Genomic DNA, 20250 nt, shown 5'->3' with positions numbered 1-20250 from the left:
AATAAAATCAAGAAAGAAAACTCCATTAATTAAGCGCACATGATGCAAAGCACAAGGACTGGCTGAAGGATCCTGGTTCGAGCCCCCAGCTCCCCACCTGCAGGGGAGTCCCTTCACAAGTGGTGAAGCAGGTCTGCAGGTGTCTATCTTTCTCTCCCCCTCTCTGTCTTCCCCTCCTCTCTCCATTTCTCTCTGTCCTATCCAACAACTATGACATCAATAACAACAACAATAATAATCACAACAATGACAGAACAACAAGGGCAACAAAAGGGAAAAAAATAGCCTCCAGGAGCAGTGGATTTGTGGTGGAGGCACTGAGCAATAACCCTGGAGGCAAAAAAAAAGTGTTTTGTCTTTGCCACATTCCCTTCCATATCAATTTCACGTTTGCATTCTCTTGTAATATGTCACTGTTTCCTCATTGCCTCAAAAGTTTAGATTTTTTCATTTGATTAGTGTGGAATAGATAGTGTTGTAGGTTAAGTTTTCATAACTTCATTTGTGTGAGTTTCTTGCATTTATTTTTCTGTGGACATCTCATAGTTCTTGCCCATTTTTCTATAAGGTTTTTGGTCATTGTCCTTTGCTAGGTAAATCTTCTTATATTAGGGTTACTAACCTTTGTTATTTTTTAATAATAAATTTATTTATTGTATAGAGACAGAGAGAAATTGAGAGGAATGCGGGAAATAGGGCCAGAGAGAGACACTTGCAGCTCCACATCACTGCTTGTGAAACTTTCCCTCTGCAGGTGAGGACCAGGGCTTGAACCTCCATCCCTGCACATTGTAATGTGTGCACTTAGCCACATGTGCCATCAGCCAGCCCCTTATCTTTTCTCTTATATAGCTTGTCATTTTTTTTACTTCACTATTTCCCAGCACATTATTTATTTTATGTAAACAAGTTAATAATTTTTTTTCTGAGGCTTGCAATTTATATTTAAAAGGCATGTGCACGTGTGTGTGTGTGTGTGTGACAATAACTGTCTTATAAATCATTGCTTCCTTAATCAAACAATTTAAAAAAAGATTCATATGACTACTGCCTTGGGAAGTTGCTGTGGATGGGATGGCAGGGGCAGAGATAAGACCAGATTGAAGATGTTTTTACTACCATAATAATTCAGCTTTGATAATTCTAGAGGTGGCTCTGGATTCCTTCTAAAATATCTGATGATCAATAAGATGAAGGAGAAGAAAGAATAGGAATGATACCCAAATTTTTAGTCTAGTGAAATCAGATTTCCTTTAACTGAGCAGCATAAGATTGTAGGAGGGAGAGTATGTTTTGTGAAGAGTATGAGTTTGATTACAGACACATCAAAATTTGAGATGCCTATTAATCATCCAAGTAGATGTGTCAGATAAAAAAGTTAGATATATCAGTCTGTAATTATAGAGAATGTGTAGGTCTAGGAATATTCATTTAGGAATTAGCACACAGAAGATATTTTTATTTATATTTTCCACTTTTATTTACTTATTTTTATTAATGTGTGCTTTACTTACTGTGATATGTGTGGCTCATGTATATTATTATTATTGTTATATTTTCAACAAGGGTTATTATTCCTGGGGCTCAGTGGCTGTACAGCTCCACCACTCTCAGTGGACTTCTTTTTTTCTTTCCTGTAGATGAAGGGTAAGAAAGTGAGAAAAACAGGGAGAGAAAGAAGCCAAAAAAATAAAAATAAAAAAAGAGCTACTTCAACACTACTCTACTAGGTGTAGAATTTTCCCCTGCAGGCGCTCCCATGTGGTGACTCAGGGCTCTACCCCAGTCCCTTGTGCATGATAATATGTGAGCTCTATTGGCTTAGACACTTGCCAACCTCACGGTTCATTGATGATTTTTTTAAATGTAAATACCTAGATGATTAACTTCCAATCAAGTATAGAGCATTTCTATATCCAGAACATTCCCTCATGCCTCGTTTTAGTCTTCTTGTTTCTCCAGGCAATCATTGTTCTTTCTTCTTCTTTTTTCTTTCTCTCTTTTTTTAATTTCTTTATTGGGGGATTAATGTTTTACATTCAACAGTAAATACAATAGTTTGTACATGGATAACATTTCTCAGTTTTCCACATAACAATACAACTCCCACTAGGTCCTCTGTCATCCTTTTTGGACCTGTACTCTCCCCACCCAACCAAGAGTCTTTTATTTTGGTGCAGTACACCAACTCCAGTTCAGGTTCTATTTGTGTCTTCTCTTCTGATCTTGTTTTTCAGCTTCTGCCTGAGAGTGAGATTATCCCATATTCATCCTTCTCGTTCTTACTTATTTCACTTAACATGATTTCTTCAAGCTCCGTCCAAGATCGGCTGAAAATAGTGACGTCACCATTTTTTACAGCTGAGTAGTATTCCATTGTGTATATAGACCACAACTTGCTCAGCCACTCATCTGTTGTTGGACACCTGGGTTGCTTCCAGGTTTTGGCTATTACAAATTGTGCTGCTAAGAACATAGGTATACACAATTTTTTTTTCCTCCTCCAGGGTTATTGCTGGGCTCGGTGCCTGCACCATGAATCCACCGCTCCTGGAGGCCATTTTTTTTTCACCTTTTGTTGCCCTTGTTGTAGCTTCATTGTGGTTATTATTATTGCCCTTGTTGACACAATTCGTTGTTGGATAGGACAGAGAGAAATGGAGCGAGGAGGGGAAGACAGAGAAGGGGAGAGAAAGATAGACACCTGCAGACCTGCTTCACCGCCTGTGAAGCGACTCCCCTGCAGGTGGGGAGCCGGGGGCTCGAACCGGGATCCTTACTCCGGTCCCTGCGCTTTGCGCCACATGCGCTTAACCCACTGCGCCACCGCCTGACCCCCGGTATACACAATTTTTTTTTAAATTTCTTTATTGGGGAATTAATGTTTTACATTCAACAGTAAATACAATAGTTTGTACATGCATAACATTCCCCAGTTTCCCATTTAACAATACAATCCCCACTATGTCATTTATCATCCTTCATGGACCTGTATTCTCCCCACCCACCCACCCCAGAGTCTTTTACTTTGATGTGATACGCCAATTCCAGTTCAGTTTCTACTTCTTTTTTTTTTTTTTTTTTTACCAGGGCACTGCTTATGGTGGTGTGAGGGAGTGAACCTGGGACTTGATGGAGCCTCAGGCTTGAGAGTCTGTTTGCATAACCATTATGCTATCTACCCCGCCCACAACCAGTGTGTGTGTGTGTGTGTGTGTGTGTGTGTGTGTGTGTATTATTATCCGCAGGCCTATGGCTGGGGCCTGGCACCAGTACTACAAATCCACTGCTCCCAGCAGCCATTTTTTCCCAATTTTATTGGATAGGACAGAGAAATTGAGAGGAGAGGGGGAGATAGAGAGGGAGAGAGAAATAGAGACACCTACAGACCTAGTGAAGCATCCCAGCTACAAGTGAGGAGTGGGGCTCGAACCCTGGGTCCTTGCATGGGTCTTTGTGCTAAGAGTACTATGTGCTCTTAACTGGGTGCATCACTGCCTGGCCCCCTAGATAATACTTAGTATATAAAGCTGAATGAGATCACCAAGAATGTGTATGTAGGTAGGGAAAATAAAAGGTTCAAATACTGTGCCTTTGGAATTGACAGAGATTTGAGGGGAAAACATGATAAAGAATTGGCAAGGGTTACCTGAAAAAATAAGATCTAGATAGACTCGAATGCTGGAATCTAAGTTTACATGTGTTTTGAAAAGGAAGAGATTGGGCTTAGGAAATTGCTCGCCCAGTAGAACGCATACTTTATTATAAATGAACATCTGGATTCACCACCCCCCCTTGGGTACTACATAGGAACACCATACACAGCACCTAGGAGAGCTCCATGAACAGTAGAGCAGTACTGCGATCTCTCCTCTTTGTCTGATAAAACTATTATCTCTTGGCCACAGTGAAATTGTATAGACAGGAATTCCAGCAGAGGAAAAAAAAAATGCTGCCAAGATGCCTGCAAGATGAAGGTTGGTAAATTGGTGAATAGGTTATTGAACCAGTGGCATTACTGGTGACTTTGATGAAAACTGTTTTGATGCAGTGGTTTGGACTTGAATGCCTTATTTAGAAGACTAGGAGGAGAGGAATTAGCAAAAAATGTTCACAATCATTTTGAGAGGCAGTAAAAAGAGTTACAGCTTCAAGGGGAATGGTATTGAAGGATTTCTTTTTGTTCTCTCTCTCTCTCCCTCTCTTTTTCTGTTTCAAATATTTTATTTGTTTTATATTAGTGAGTGAGATAGAAAGATGCAGAGAGAGAGAGAGAAAGGGAGAGAGAGACACACACACACCAGAGCTCTCTCAACTCTGGCTTGTGGTGGTGCTAGGGATTGAATTTTGGAGTCTCAGGCATAACCTCTCTCTTTTTAGTGAGCTCAGGGCCTCATTTATGTGATTTCACTGCAAAGTGTCTCCCTGGTCCATTCATCTCCTCTTCTTCCTTCTTCTTTTTGAGAAAGAGGAAATGAGAGAGAGAGGAGAGATAACACAACACTAACCACCATGTATGGCACTCCCTGATTCTGTCCAGTGTGTTTCCATGTAGTGCTGAGACTTGAATCAGGACCTCATGCACAGTAAGTTGTCGTTAAGGCTCGGGGTTCCAGCAGGCCGGGCTAGCTTCGCAGCGGTAGACAGAGACTTGGGGGCACACGGCTGGGCCGGGAAGCTGTATTTCTTTATTCACGAACAACGATTCATAAACTAACCCAAACTAATTACCACACAGCTCTGTCCTGCATCCTTCTCCTCACGCTGCCGCGCCAAGAACTCCCGAACTACGTAGCATAGGGGGCGGGGAGAAAAAGAGGTGCGAAATTAGCAAGGGCCAAACCAAATCTCTCAGAGGCGGGGGTAGGGGGGAGACCAAACCAATATGAAGCATACAACAGTAAGCCATGTGCTTTACATGGTCATCTATCTCACCGTCTCTGGAACTTTTTTTTTCTTTTTTAATTCTGTGGGCTGCTGCTGTTCCTGGCAGACTCCTTTTGCTGGCTGTTTGTTATTATTTTACATTCAGATAGAGACAGAAAGGGATAGAGAGAGGAGAGACACCACAGCTTTCTTGTTTGTAAAGTGTCGATGGGTGTCTTGTATTGTGCTCCTGTGTGGCGCCAGAGGATTGAACCCAACTCCTTATTCACAGTAAAATGTACACTTTCCTGGGTGTGCAGTCTTCTAGTCCCCATAAGTGTGTGTCATTTTAGTATCTTTATGTGTTGATAAGACTAATCCAGTAAGAAAAAAGTTGGAAGAAACAGAGTTTTCCAAAGTTGGTAGGAAATTGATGAGTGTCTGTCCTTTAGTTGGCAAGAGGCGAGTAGGATGTTGTCTGTAAAGGAAAGGCTCACTTATTGGCCTGAGGTGGGACATAGACAGTTTCTCCATGTTAACAGGAGGGGAGGCAAGTACAAGTGTAGGTAAGACCATGTGGAAGTTCTCCTTGGTTGTTTTTATTTCTCTATGATGTAGGAAACAAGGGAGTAAGAGGCAAAATTCAGAGGTTGGGGAGAAAGGTCTAAGTGTAAATTAGTGTGAGAATGGAGTTAGCATAACATCGCTTCATACGGAACCTTACAGGTACGACTGTTTGGCCTGCTAATTTACTTATTTGTGTGTACTATACTTCAGTTTCTTTGTGGAGCTAGAAGATAAGGTGAGAGAACACCTGGCAGTGTTCCTGGCCCCCAAAAGGCATTTAATAAAAGGTCATTTCTTTTCAGTGTACGGCAATAAAATTGTTAAGAGATTACAGGTAAACTAATACTTTCAGTATTTAAAAACTACTGCTTATGGAGTTGGGTAGTAGCGCAACAGATTAAGCACATGTGAAGCACAAGGACCAGCGTAAGGACCCCAGTTCGAGCCCCCAGCTCCCCACCTGCACTTCACAGGTAGTGAAGCAGGTCTGCAGGTGTCTATCTTTTTCTCCCCCTCTGTCTTCCCCTCCTCTCTCCATATCTTTCTAACAATGACGACATCAATAACAATAATAACTATAACAATGAAAAACAACAAGGGTAACAAAAGGGAAAATAAATAAATATTTTAAAAAGTTAAAAAAAAAACTACTGCTTAGTAGTAAATCTGAAACTTAAAAAAAAATTTATTTATTTATTAATGAGAAAGATAGGAGAGAAAGAACCAGATATCACTCTGGTACTTGTGCTGCCAGGGATTGAACTCAGGACCTCATGCTTGAAAGTCCAGTGCCTTAGCCACAGCGCCACTTCCTGGACCACACAATCTGAAACTTTTCAATTGTACATTTACTATTAGTCGATTTACATACATTAGTGTATCATGAGAGACACCAGATCCCTGCTCTACTGCTTAGGACACTTTTTGTGTGTGTGGGTGGGGGGTGTTGTGGATTGAACTGGGCCTCATGCATGCTAAGCATGGACTCCACTGTTGACTCCATCATCATACCTTGAATTTTTTTTTAAGATTCTGTAAGGCTATTTTAGAGTTCTGTTTGATCTCTCTCAGTTCATTTTGACTATGTTCAAGAATTGCATGGGCTCGAATCTACTTTTCATTACAATTTTTAAGCTCTAAGTTTGGTTTATTAAAAAATTTTAAGTATGAGGTCTTTTCTTTCTTTTTTTTCTTTCTTCTTTCTTTCCTTTTCTCTTTTTTTTTGCCTCCAGGGTTATCCCCGAGGCTCGGTGCCTGCACTACCAATCCACTGATCCTGGTGGCCATCTTTTTCCTTTTCTCTCTTTCTTCCTTCCTTTCTTTCCTTTTTGTTGCTGTTGTTGGATAGGACAGAGAAAAATTGAGAGAGGAGGATAAGATAGAAAGGGGGAGAAAAGATAGACACCTGCAGACCTGATCCACTGCTTATGAAGCGACCCCCAACTCCCACCGCAGGTGGGGAGCTGGGGACTTGAACCAGGATCAATTAAACAGGATTAAGTAGGATACTTAATAGATTGACTCACTCTCTATATGCTTTCTTTCTCCTCCCCCAGCTTCTTTGTCATCCACATTTTATGCAGGATGTCATTAGAGACTGGGGTAGTTTTAGATGTGGACCATGACCTCGAAGAACTAAATTTCCAGAATCACATAATACTAGAGCCAGGAGATAGCTTCAAGATAATCTAGTTTGACAAATCTGGACAGGTTTAATGAATTGCTCAATATCAAGTAACTGTTAATAGTCAGGCCAGAGCTCAGCACTTCTAGCTATGAATGCTTTTGCAGAATGACTTCTCTGTTAGTTTGCCTAACACTGCCCCTTACCTTAAACCCTAGTACTTCTAAATTTAGTCTTGACTTAAGTGTTTTTTAATCTTTACTTTTTCAGTGTTGAACACTGAGGCATATGTGAGACTTTCACACATATGATACCTGAATGGGTTCCCGAGTTCTTCTTCCTTCAGGTTTTACGGGTGACATTTTAGGTAAGGTGGACAGGCTGTCTCCGTATGTAATCACAAAGATGTCTTTATCTTCCACTTCTATTACAGCCCAGGAGTTAAAGTCACTGTTTGAAAAGAAGTCCCTCAAAGAAAAGCCTCCATGTTCTGGAAAACAGTCAATATTATCTGTACGTCTGGAGCAGTGCCCTCTGCAGCTGAATAATCCTTTTAATGAGTATTCCAAATTTGATGGCAAGGTAAGTACAATGAAAATGTACCTCTAAGTAAAACCTTAATTGAGTGGCTTTGTTGTTATTGTATTTAGGAATTCAAAATAATTATAGATTTTAAATGGTATGAATTTGAACTTAATGATGTTTCTGAGGATATTGGGCTAGTTGAGTTGTGATTAATAAAGTTCTGATGATCTGATCTGGGAAAACCTTGAGAGTGATTCTGGGAGGTAGTTTGCATTGTTTTATCTGATTGTTTATCTGGAGGAATAATTGAGGTTAGAGCCTCTTTCAGAATTCTAGGCTGTTACTTTGCATTTTAGTATTGCATTGTAGGGGATCTTACTCAGACTTGGATGTTAGATGATGTATATATTTTCTTTAACAAATTTCTGTTGTAGCAGTTAAAATGTATTTGTTTTCCTTTTAGAAAAATGACCACTGTTTTATGCTAAGTGTAGTTCCTTCTCCCATTCATTCCCTGCCATTCTCTCTCTCTGAGCTGAGCTGAGCTGAGCCTGTTTCAGGAGATAGCAGCAGTTGATTTTTGTATTTGGTGCCATTATGTTTACTGTCTGGCAGTAATATGTGGGTGCTGAATGATAGCTCATTGCCTGGAATGGTTGTACACAGTTTGTTCTGTTTTAACCCTATTATAATTAATAAACATACAGCTGTTTGTTTATTTTTGCATTTTTCTTATCCAAGGTTTGGTTGTGTGCTGGTTCTGTTAGTTGTCTTCTTTGTGCAAGGTGATGTTTTTTTTTCTCTCTCTCTTTCTCTCTTTTTTTTTTTTTTACTAGAGTTCTGCTCAACTCTGGCTTATACCACCGTACAGGGGATTGAACCTGGGACTTCAAAGCCTCAGGCATGAGAGTCTCTTTGCACAACCTTTATACTATCTACCTCACGCTGGAGATGTTTTGTCTTTGAAATACTTTTACCGCTTGCAATTTAACATGTTCCCATGGGTTTAACTAAGCTTATATTATAATCAGCACATGAGGTTATTTGTGTTTATAGGAAAAAGCTAGAAACAAAATGCATAGGTAATATATACAGGTGTTAAAGCTTTTAGTAAATAAGAGAATTGTATTGATAGAAAGCTTCTATTTAGCTTCTATTTGCCTCTATCTCCTTCTGTTCCTTATGGAATGTAACAGAGAAAGAAGGGGACAGGAATAGAAGATAGCTAGTGGGGACTGTGGAAGTTTTTTTGCTTGTTTGTTTTTCCTTAAATGCTGCAATTGTGATCCATTTAGACATGTGACAAATTATTATTAGGGTTAGGGCACATGGCTGGCATTTGCTTCTGTTGTCTCATACCATCTTATTGCTTGCGGATGTAATCGCTAGAATAATTAATATGTAATGCTGCTTTGATGTCAACAGCAGATCTTTTAAAATATTATATTTTCATAGCTCAGTATCCATTTGATTTTATTGCGAATTATTGATGTTTTTACAAAAAAAATTTTTTTTATAGGGACAGAAATTAAGAGGGCAGGGAAAAGTAAGGGTGACGAGGGAGAGCGAAATAGCAACAGCACTATTTCATGGCTTATGAAGCTTTCCCCCTATAGGTGGGGACCAGGGACTTGAACCCTGGCTGTTGGGTACTGTAATGTATGTACTTAACCAAGTATGCCACTGACAAGTTCACAAATTATTTAGGTTTTGATTTGCCAGAAGATTGTGAATACCATCTGGTATATATTGTAACTTTTGAAATGTAGGGAGAATTTTTCCTTAAATGTGAAAAAGCCATTTCCTCAATAAAAATAATTAATTTTTGTTAGAGTGTGTTTACACTTAAAGTTCTCAATGCCTTTGTCATATTATGCCTATTTTTAGTCAGCAAAGGATGTGAGCAGGGGCTAGTCACCATTACACATTAAAAAAGAAAGATTTATATATCGATAATTCTATCTTGTGATACGATGCTATTTTATTATCCTACATATTACAATTGCTAAAAGATTGTTAAACCCTTGTTCTAATCCATTATTTAATATTGATGCATTTGGCAGATAGATAATGAAAGTGGCTAATATTTGAAGGATATTATACTGTACATATTAAATTAGTCTTTCTTTATCTTTGTTAAATGCATCAATATGATATTCAGTGACATCCCCATGATTAATAGAGAATTATACTTGAGTCAAGCCTTTTTGTAACCGAGAAATTAAAATGACTATTCAAATAACACCTCAAAATGATCAAATTAGCATTTTGTGATTGCATAATAATGGGATTGTAGTAGTTATAACAGCACCATGTCTGCCTCTAGAGTTAAGATCATGTCAACCCCTTGATAATAAAGCCTTCTCTGTGAGAGTCGACTTAAATAATTTCCACATTGATTCTTGCCATAAATCATTTGACATTCACTACTAAATTTTTGTTACTGTTGTAACTTAAAATTATTTTATTTTTACTCAGCTCATAGTTAAGAACTGAAATAAGTGTCCTGTTTTAATAATTCATCACCTTGTCATTGAACTCCATACTTTTTGTAACAAAGGTTGGGATTTCTCTTGTATTTTGATAATCGTATTTTTCCTTTTTGCAAAGGTTTGTTAAAGCCTCTAAAGTATATTCATTTTTTTTCCCCTACGAATATTCACAGTGCTTTTCTTGGGAGTAATGCTTGCCTTATTTACATAATTAACTGAGTTGCTTAGGTCTCTTGGGCAAATGGTACATAATTGGGGAGAGAAGGGGACAGGGAAGAGTTTGGGGTCTAATTAAATATGCTAAAAAACTGCTTAATTATGTATTTCCTCTAGAGAACTGACTGCTGTGAAATCCTCTTTAAGATTAAACTAGCATTAGACTTGAAAAAGGGATTTTATTTTTTGGTATGGTTTTAAATTACTTTGTAGTTAAGCATGCACATCTAGTGTCTAGTGTCTTCTATACTTTGCAAAGCGACTTGTTGGCCTTAGTGATTCTGTGGCAAAGCATGTCTTTTCTTTTGTGCTAAATTAATATGAATTCTTTCAAATAATTTCTTATAGTTATTAATAAGTAGTTTGTTTTTGACATTATAGTATTCATTCACTTTATTTCACAAGATATAGAGAAGGCTGGAACATCACTCTTGCTTATGTGGTGTCAGGGTTGTAACTTCCCAAGTTACAAATCTAGAACTCCTCCCATTTTGCCACCTGCCAAGGTTCACTTATTTGATTTAAAAAAAATTTTTTTTGTGATGTTTTAAAAAAATTATTTATTTTCCCTTTTGTTGCCCTTGTTGTTTTATTTTTCTTGTTATTGTTGTCGTCGTTGGATAGGACAGAGATAAATGGAGAGAGGAGGGGAAGACAGAGAGGGGGAGAGAAAGATAGACACCTGCAGACCTGCTTCACTGCCTGTGAAGTGACTCTCCTGCTGATGGGGAGCCGGGGGCTTGAACTAGGATTCTTCTGCTGGTCCTTGCACTTTGCATGCGCCACGTGTGCTTAACCTGTTGTACTACCGCTGAATTCCCTTATTTGATATTTTTTTTGAAGTTTGTGGTTGAGGGCCAGCACGGTATCTTGGGGGCCAGATAATGGACCTGCTTTGCCATGTACATGACACAGGCTTTAGCACCCCCCTCCCCCCACACACACTATACCAGAGGAAACTTCTGTGCTGTATTATCTTTTTTTTTTTTTTCCTCCAGGGTTATCACTGGGGCTCAATGCCTGCACCATGAATCCATTGCTCCTGGAGGCTATTTTTTTTCGCTTTTGTTGCCCTTGTTGTTTTATCATTGTTGTGATTATTATTGTTGTTGTTATTGATGTCATAGTTGTTGGATAGGACAGAGAGAAATGGAGAGAGGAGGGGAAGACAGAGAGGGGGAGAGAAAGACAGACACCTGCAGACCTGCTTCACTGCTTGTGAAGTGACTCCCCTGCAAGTAGGGAGCCGGGGACTTGAACCAGGATCCTTACTCTGGTCCTGCAGCTTTGCACCACGTGTGCTTAACCGGCTGCGCTACCGCAGGACTCCCATGTGTTGTAGTATCTTTTTCTTTCTCTAGCTGGGGAAAAAAAAAGATCTAGAGCAATGAAGCACATAAAAAAACAAAATGAAGCACACAACAAAACAAAAATTGTGGCTGGATTGCAGGCTAATGACTCAGTGGTCAAGCATAGGACTTGCATACAAGAGACCCCAAGTTTGATTCTCAGCACTGATATGTCAGAGAAGTCCTCTCATCTCTCTATTCTCATTCTTTTTTTTTAAAATTTATCCCCCCTTTCTTAAAATAAATGTTAGAACATTACATTTGGTGAAGGCATATAATTGAGAGGGCAAGTACTGTGTGCTTTGTTGTAATTTTGACTGTTCCTATGATCATGTTTATTATGTTTATATTATGTCTTTAGCAGACTGGCTTTGCTATTTGTGACCTGTTTTTAGTTCATAGACAATTAATAACTCTGTTACTCGCCATTTGGAAAAAAATTCAAGATAGATTGAAGGTAGTTTTAAGTGGATTTATGTGGACAAGGCAAAACTAGGAATAAGCCACCTGTCTTCATTCAGCCTTTAATGAAAAAAGTAGAACTTATGAATATTCTCACTAACTAAATACAATTACTGTTCTAGAGCTTAAAAAGGTTAGAAAACTTCTTGTGCCAGTCCCTAGTTGTTTGGTATTTTAAAGAATTGCTTTAGGTGAAGAGGGGATATACTCTACTGACAGGCAATAAATATTTATCACTGTTTTAAATGCCCTATGATGCCATCCTTTCAAAAGTATCTAAGCCTTTCCATTCCACGCCTTATTGCTTACCTGAGAAGCTTCTGCTATTACATCACCACTAATATGCTTAAACACAGTTTCCAGATATTAGGCCATTAGCAGTTCAAATAAGTTTCTGTTCTTACAGTTACTAATAGTGAAATGGTAGTGATTGTCATGTCATCTCCAGTTAGTTTTGTCACTTGTCTGAATCTAATTTTATTTACTTGTAAAGAAGAATGAGAATTCCTTCCTCTAAAATCTGGTGATACCATTAAATGGGAAAATACTAGATAAAGCACCTAGCACAGAGGTAATGCAATTTAATTAGTAAGCAGATCTGTATTGCAGTAAGATCAAGTTTGAAGCCTGACTCCAGCATTTATATTATGACTTCAGAATAGCTCCAGTATTTACAGGCTGAGTAAAATGAGTGTGTCTTCCTCATGAGACCTAAATGGGACAAAGTGTGAGATTATCAAAATGTGCTAGAACATAGGAAGCACTCAACAAAATCCACGCTTCTCTCTCTCTCTTTTATTCTCAGTAAAGGATCACACAACAAATTTCACACTTTCCCTCAGTAAAGGATTAGGGCCAGTGATGCTGTTTTTCCTGTGTACTTCATTACATCATTGATGGGATCAAATGAAAGAAAATGTGTTCTTATAACTGGAAATTAAGAGTAGCATCATTAAACAAGTCATGTGGTGGGGTTGATGAAGGTACTGTTTTACTGCCTGTTTTTAGTTCAGTGGAGTTCTCCCTTTAGCTTTTTAAACAAACTATCTTTATTTATTGGATAGAGATAGCCAGAAATCAAGAGGGAAGGTGGAGATATAGAGGGAGAGAAACAGAGAGACACCTGCAGCCCTGCTTCACTACTTGAAAAGCTTTCCCCCTGCAGGTGGGGAACAGGGGCGTGAGCCTGGGTCTTTGTGCATTGTAACATGTACGCTAACATGTAACATGTAACCAGGTACACCACCACCTGCCCCCTAACTTTTAAGAAGGTAATTAACACAAATAATTGTCTACTTGGGGGCAGTGGTTATTATTTTACTATTATTTTAATTAATGGTTTAATCATGGTTTCCAAATTATAAAATTTCAGAGGTATAGTTTCACACTAAATCCCTTGTTGTCTGGCATTGCCAACCCCTCTGTCCCATAGTTCTCACAAAGTCCAAGAGACAATTTGACTACTTTTCCTCCCAAATTTATATGATTTAATTATCTATATTGCATATATGAGGGAAGTCACTCAGTAGTTTTGTATTTCACATCTTATTTCAGTGGTGATTTTTTAAAAAAATGTCTCAGTTGGGATGCTAGTGATGGCTTGGCAGTTTATTAAGAGGTTACATAGCTGAATTCTACTCTAAATTTTACGTAAGGAAATGTTTGCTTTGACAGGTGCTTTAAAAAGCTAAACCAGTTCTAGTTTATTTAGAGAACTGTGATTTTGATTGTGGTAACTTGTTAGAAAGTAACCATTTCTCTGTTAGAAACTGTTTAAACGGGGAAGCTTCAGAGAGCATGGGGGAAGGGATAATTCATGAGTGCTAATTGCTTGGCTGTTAATTTTCATAAGTGTTGATAGAAGCAGTTCCTTAAATTAAACTTTGTTTAAAATGTATCAGGGGAAATATTCCACAATGTCGAGCCTGAAGTGAAAATTAATATGAATGCTGTGGCAATTAACACATACTGGTTAATAGCTTTTAGCAGCATTTTGGGATGATAGTCCTTAAATACATTTTTGCATGCTGCTCTTGTTTCAGCATTGTTTCAGTCTATGTCTGGATAATTATGAACAAATGTTTTCTACAGTCATTGGCACTAAATAGCTTTCTTCAAAGAAAAATCACTTAAAACTTTGTAGAAAAGCATGACGCCACTGGAAAATGTAGAAAAGGTCACTGAATTAAAATCATGTTAAAAAATGCCTTTAGAGGAAAGTGCTTCTCATTTAAACTTGGACTATTTGCTGTTGTCATGGGAATGGTTCCCTCTAATATGTTACTCTGTTTTATCTTCAGAATCTTACTACAAAAACTATAACATGAACTTTTTTTGCTGGTTATGTTTCTTTTTTATCTTTTGTTTTTCCTCCTCCTTCTCATCTTCCTTTTCTCCTCCTTTCTCTATTTCTTTCTCTTTCTCTCACTTTTTCTTTTTAACTGATTGTGTTCCTAGACAGTAACTTTCACTACCTGAACTGAAATGTGGCCTTGACTCCCCTGCCTCTGGTGGCCATTTTTTCTTTTCTTTCTACTAGACAGAAGGTGAGAGACAGAGCAGAGATCACAGTGTTGCTTCATCACTCATGAAGCTTCCCTCCCTGCCCCCGCAGGTTCTCCCATGTGGTGACCAAGAGCTTGAATGCGGGGCCTCACACATGGTAATGTGTGTGTTGTACAGGGTGAGAAACCTGTGGCCCCTAAAGACAAGATCTTTAAAAATAAATAGATATGGAGCAACAAGACTGCTCACCTGGGAATTGCTCCTGACTTGTCAGGTGCTGAATGTAGGTTTCAGCCCTGACTCCCACCTCATGGGGAAGCTTTGGTACTGTGGTGTCTCAGCCTCTGTTCTTATCTCTGTGTGAAAAAGTTGACCAAGACTGGGGAAGCCTTGATGATGACAATAAATAAATAAATTAGAAGACACATTTAAGATAACTATTTCTGAGTTTTGAGCTATTTGTCTCTTTTTAATTGACTTCATTTAACATAATACTTTCCCTTAATAAAGGGGAGTAAAATCTCAGTATTTTCAGCAGTCACCCTGTTATAGTAACTTTATTTTGCAAATCTTTGTAGATCAGTTTTTATTACCCTATTCTATTTCTGAAGGAAGATATTGGATATATACACTCCTTATTTATTATTTATTATAAATTATTTATTTACTGGGTAGAGACATAGGAAAATTGAGAAGGAAGGGAAAGAGGGAGTGAGACAGAGAGACTCCTGCAGCGCTGCTTCCAAAGCCTTTCCTCTGCAGGTAGGAACTGTGGGGCTTGAACCAGGTCCTTGCACATTGTAACATGTATGCTCAACTGGGTGTACCACCACTCAGCCCTCTTATATACTTTTTTTTTTTTAGCACATTATGATAGACTAGTAGGACTGAATCCAGGGAGATAGCACAGCACCCACAACGTCCCCCGATGCAGTGGCACCAAGTGGTGTCAGGACTCAGAACTGAGCTGGATGGTTGGTATGGCATTTGTACCTACCAAGTGAGGTATCTTCTGACCCTTAAACTAAATTTAAACTTTCAGTCATAGTATAATCATAATTAAATATCAAGTTCTAGCAGAAGTACTTGGTGCTTTGAAAGTGTTATCATAGAACCTAGCCTAGAGGGTCATAGTTGGTATCCCTGTGAAGGTGATGCTTGATCTGAAAGCTACAGGATGAGTAGGAAATTGCTTGGTAATTGGAGGAGGAGAAAGGATGTATAGAGTGCCAGAGGCAAGGGACAGTTTTGCAGCACAGATGGAGGCAATATCCTTGGGCCCTAAATATAGGGGAGAATTTGGAACAAAGTGAAGTGACAGAGTTTAGACCTGCTTCATTTGGGGGAAAGGTATGATCTTAAAGCATTGGAAAACCTTGAGCAAGCTTAGTTGAGTAGGTGAGGTAATTAGATTTGTGTTTTCAAAAGATCACTAGAGTTGTACTGAAATACAGTGCACCTAAGGATAAGAGAAGAGATAGATAACTCAGTCAAGAACTTTTTTTTCCCCATAAGAGGTGCTAGGAAGAGTCATGGTAACTTGTTCTTGTTAGTGTTAGAGTGAGTGAGTGAATTCAAGAGATACATAGTAAGCAAAGTGGTAATCAGCTATTATTTGTAGGGCATCAGGAGAGAAAGGATGTTTAAGGACAATTTCCTGATCAAAAACTTCCTTGTGGAATTGAATAGGTGATAACATTTCGTGAACTAGGAAGCACCATGAGGGTTGAGGATGAGGTGGACATGACCTCTATGAGCTGGTTGAATACATATGAAAGCCTATAGCCATGTCCTCAAAGACACTACATACAATTCATATTCTTTTTGGGGAGTTGGGGGTATCCCTCACTTACTTGGTTTGCATCTGGGGCACTTGATGCAGTGATCTTTTGAGAGTAGACTGAGAGCTAGGATCCTCATCTTTAGTCATACATACAGCCAGCTTTGGAATTGCCTCTAGAATTCAGTTATGTCTTCTCTGGAATAGGATTGTGCTCTCAAATGCCCAGCTGAGGGTACCAGATCATTAAGAAGAAAAAATGAGAGAGCAGTTTAAAACAAGGCAGGTGTCAAGTGTTATTTAAGAAGACATTGAAGGGCTGGGGAAGTTGCTCAGTAGCAGAGCACATGCCTTGTATGGGTGAGGCCCTTGGTTCACTCTTGACTGCTGCATAAAATGATGGAATAGTGATCTGGTTTCTTTCTCTCTTAAAAAAAAAAAAAAGACACTGTAACTGTAATTTTTGGAAGTTAGCAGACTTAGATAAAACGGGAATGTGTTGTTATTATAATGAAATCACTGTTATAGTCCTGTCTTCTTCCTAACTAGTTAGTTGTCAGATTAGCTGATGATATCTTACTGGAATGAAGTTCAAGCTCTGAGAGCCCAGGGAATGCTTAGGAGACAGCTTTATAGATGTTGCAGGGGCTGGGGACAGTAAGATTTTTGCTCAGTCTTTTCACTGAAGTACCTTTCTCTACATAATTTGTAAGTAGGAATTTTTTTTTCCTTCAACATGAATTTTTTTTTCTTTAAATACCCACAGTTTTGTTATTCAGGAGGTAGCTGGTATGAACGACATGTATGTTCTTATAGAAAGAAAAACTTGAACTCTTGAAGAATTGACCTTCTACATGTAGGTTGATACTTTTCTCTTTTAATTAATCAAAACAAAAATGTGATGTAGTGAGTGCTGTCTCCATTTTATAAATGAGGAAACTGAGAAATAGAGTGACTTGCTTAAGATTGCTCTACTAGTAAGTGAAAGAACTAGTGTCCAGCTTTTTTTTTTAACCTGTATTCTAGTACCATAGCTGTCTTTCCTAGTCTGTTCTGCAGCAATTTTTATGAGGAAATACACTTAATGTTTGAAAATTGTCAAAATTTACAAATAAAAAATTTCCTCTTTACTGATGGACTTAAATTTTACTAGGCTGGTTTCAATCTTATTGCCAGTTGCTTGTTTAAACTAGTTACTATATCTTCTAAGTTTCAATTTTCCTGTGTATATAAAATAAATAATGAGATATTGGGACTGGGGTCTTGAGGGTGGAGTTGCTCTATCACCTAATCTAATGTATGTCTGTCCCTCAAATGCTATTTTTCTTTCCACTGATTTTCTTGCTCTGCAGAGTGGATTTATTTATCTCCAACAGTGTACTGAGCTCCCACACTGTACTACTTCATTCCAGATGTTTATTACATACTGACTCTGTACTATTTCATTCCAGATGTTTATTACATACTGACTCTGTACTATTTCATTTCAGATGTTTATTACATACTGACTCTGTATTAGGCACTGATAGATAGGGCAAGACTGACTTCCCTAGAGGAATTTGAAGAGTGGCCACATAGCTAACAAGTGGGGTAGCCATGTTTTACCATCAGGGTTGTGCCCTAAGCTGTGGACTGTAACAGTGATTCATGACATCAGGTGCATCTGATTGAGCACAAGAACAGAGCATTGAATAACTTTTAACTGCACAGTAAATGTGATAAGGTTTTGTAATAGAGATAGATACAGAAAACTGTAGGAGTGAGGAAACAGCAATGACTTTCACCAATTAGCCTAGGCAGGCTTGTTTGTTATTTGTTTGTACTACTTCCTGTAAGACAGAAACTCCATTTTGGTTACTCTTATAATGTAAGCCTGGTGCACTACATATGTAAATGTGGTATTTTTTTTTTAATGGCAGTGATAAATTTCAAATGTCATTACTCTTTGAGGCTTTCAACTATCTGGCAGTATCACAGGAGCTGTGTTTTATTAATATCTCTACTCCTTTTTGTTATATTGAAGTTTTTCACACCTAGACAAAGATACATGTAAGAATGTAAGTTTGGAAAATTTGCAAAATATGCTACTATGTAACCAAAGATTAAATTGATTTGTTATATGTGCATTTAGCTACAATTCATTTTAATTGTCTGTATGAAGTTAAAAAGTATTAGTGTCAGATAAAGATTCATCACCAGAGTGTGATTTAAGGCTGGTGCTGGAGAATGCAGGCATGTGTTCCGGCAGATGTTTGTATAAGGCGCTGTCTTTCCTGACAGCAGTTAAAAAGTATGGTTATAGTAATCAAATTGTGGTGCAGCAACTCAGAGGCTAGGGCCAGATTGAATTAAAATAGATATAAGATTTATGAATAGCAATAGCTGTGATAAAATTTCACTGCCTTCTTCAACAGGAAGGACTTTTTCCACAGTGGAAAGAAGAAAATCTAATAAACACTTTTCTAAAACTGTGGTTTTGCTGACTTTCATTTTTCCTTTGTAATTTTTTTAACCCATGGTAACTTTTTTCTTCCTGTTTTATTAAGTGCATAGCATCAAACCAAGTGTTTTTGTGTGTGTGTGTGTGTGATGCTTTTGTTTCATTTTAGAAGCAAAATTCATGTAAATTCAGACGATGGTGAGTCAGGCCGTGGCACAACTGGTTAAATGCACATAGTATGAAGCACAGTGACCTGCGCAAGGAGCCCAGTTCGAGCCTCCAGCTCCCCTGCTTCAGGGGGGTTGCTTCACAAGCAGTGAACCAGGTCTGCAGGTGTCTCTGTCTCTCCCCCTCCTCTCTCAATCTCTCTCTCTGTTCTATCCAATAAGATGAAAAATGGCCTCAAGGAGCAGTGGATTTGTAATGCAGGCACCGAGCCCCAGTGATAAAACCCTGCTGGAGGAGGAAAAAAAAAAAAAAAAAAAGATTTCAGCTTATAGGACTTACCTCCTTTTAAGGAAATTTTTTTTTAAGTCCATATCACTATAATCGCATTTTATTAAGTTCTTATTTTGTACTAGGCCCTGTATGAGTCCTTTGTATAATTTGTATAATTGTATAATTTGTCAGTTCTCAGAGCATTTCTATACATGTGGGTCTTGTTACTATTATACAGACAGATAAGGAAACTGAAGTTTCAAAGAAAGGACAAATTATGACTGTGTTTGAACCCAAATGTGTGAATTCACACTTCTTACTTTTCTGCATCTTAAGATCTATTTTTGTCACTCACACCCTTTTTTCCCCCACTTTGTCACTGGGGCTTTACTGTTTCAGGCCAATTTTACCAGATAGGGACAGAGACAGAGAGACAGTAGGAGAGAGGGGAAGACACCACAGCACTGAAGCCCCCCTCAGAGTGATGGGAGCTGGTCTTAGCCTGGATGACATACATGTAAGTTATCTTGATGGTCCTGTTTTACTTTATTCTATCTTCAAGAGTTTTTTAATTTTTATTTATTTTTTAAATTGTTATTAGTTTATTTATAAAATAAAAAATATTAACAAGACCATAGGATAAGAGGGGTAAAATTCCACACAGTTCTTACCACCAGAATTCCCTATCCCATTCCCTCCCTTGAAAGCTTTCCTATTCTTTTTTTTTTATTTACTTATTCCCTTTTGCTGCCCTTGTTGTTTTTGTTATTGTTGTAGTTATTATTGTTGTTGTTGTCATTGTTGGATAGGACAGAGAGAAATGGAGAGAGATGGGGGAAGACAGTGAAGGGGAGAGAAAGATAGAAGACACCTGCAGACCTGCTTCACCACTTATGAAGAGACGCCCCTGCAGGTGAGGAGCCAGGGCTTGAACCGGGATTCTTAGCCGGTCCTTGCCCTTTGTGCCACCTGCGCTTAACCCGCTA

At 38.4% G+C, this 20250-nt stretch overlaps 1 protein-coding gene across 4 annotated transcripts in view; it reads left to right on the top strand.

The window, feature by feature from the left end:
• Positions 1-20250, top strand: part of MAPKAP1 (MAPK associated protein 1) — a 266882-nt gene that overhangs the window by 41593 nt on the left and 205039 nt on the right. For all 4 annotated transcript variants that reach the window (XM_007539997.3, XM_007539996.3, XM_007539995.3 and 1 more), the window contains one exon: positions 7491-7639. In XM_007539997.3, the coding sequence (XP_007540059.1) occupies positions 7491-7639 (149 nt within the window). The remainder of the gene's footprint in view (positions 1-7490; positions 7640-20250) is intronic.

Source organism: Erinaceus europaeus, chromosome 10 (genome assembly GCF_950295315.1).
Source record: "Erinaceus europaeus chromosome 10, mEriEur2.1, whole genome shotgun sequence".
NCBI lineage: Eukaryota > Metazoa > Chordata > Mammalia > Eulipotyphla > Erinaceidae > Erinaceus > Erinaceus europaeus.
Note: the sequence above shows the minus strand (reverse complement) of the source record. Positions and strands in the feature narration are given on the sequence as shown.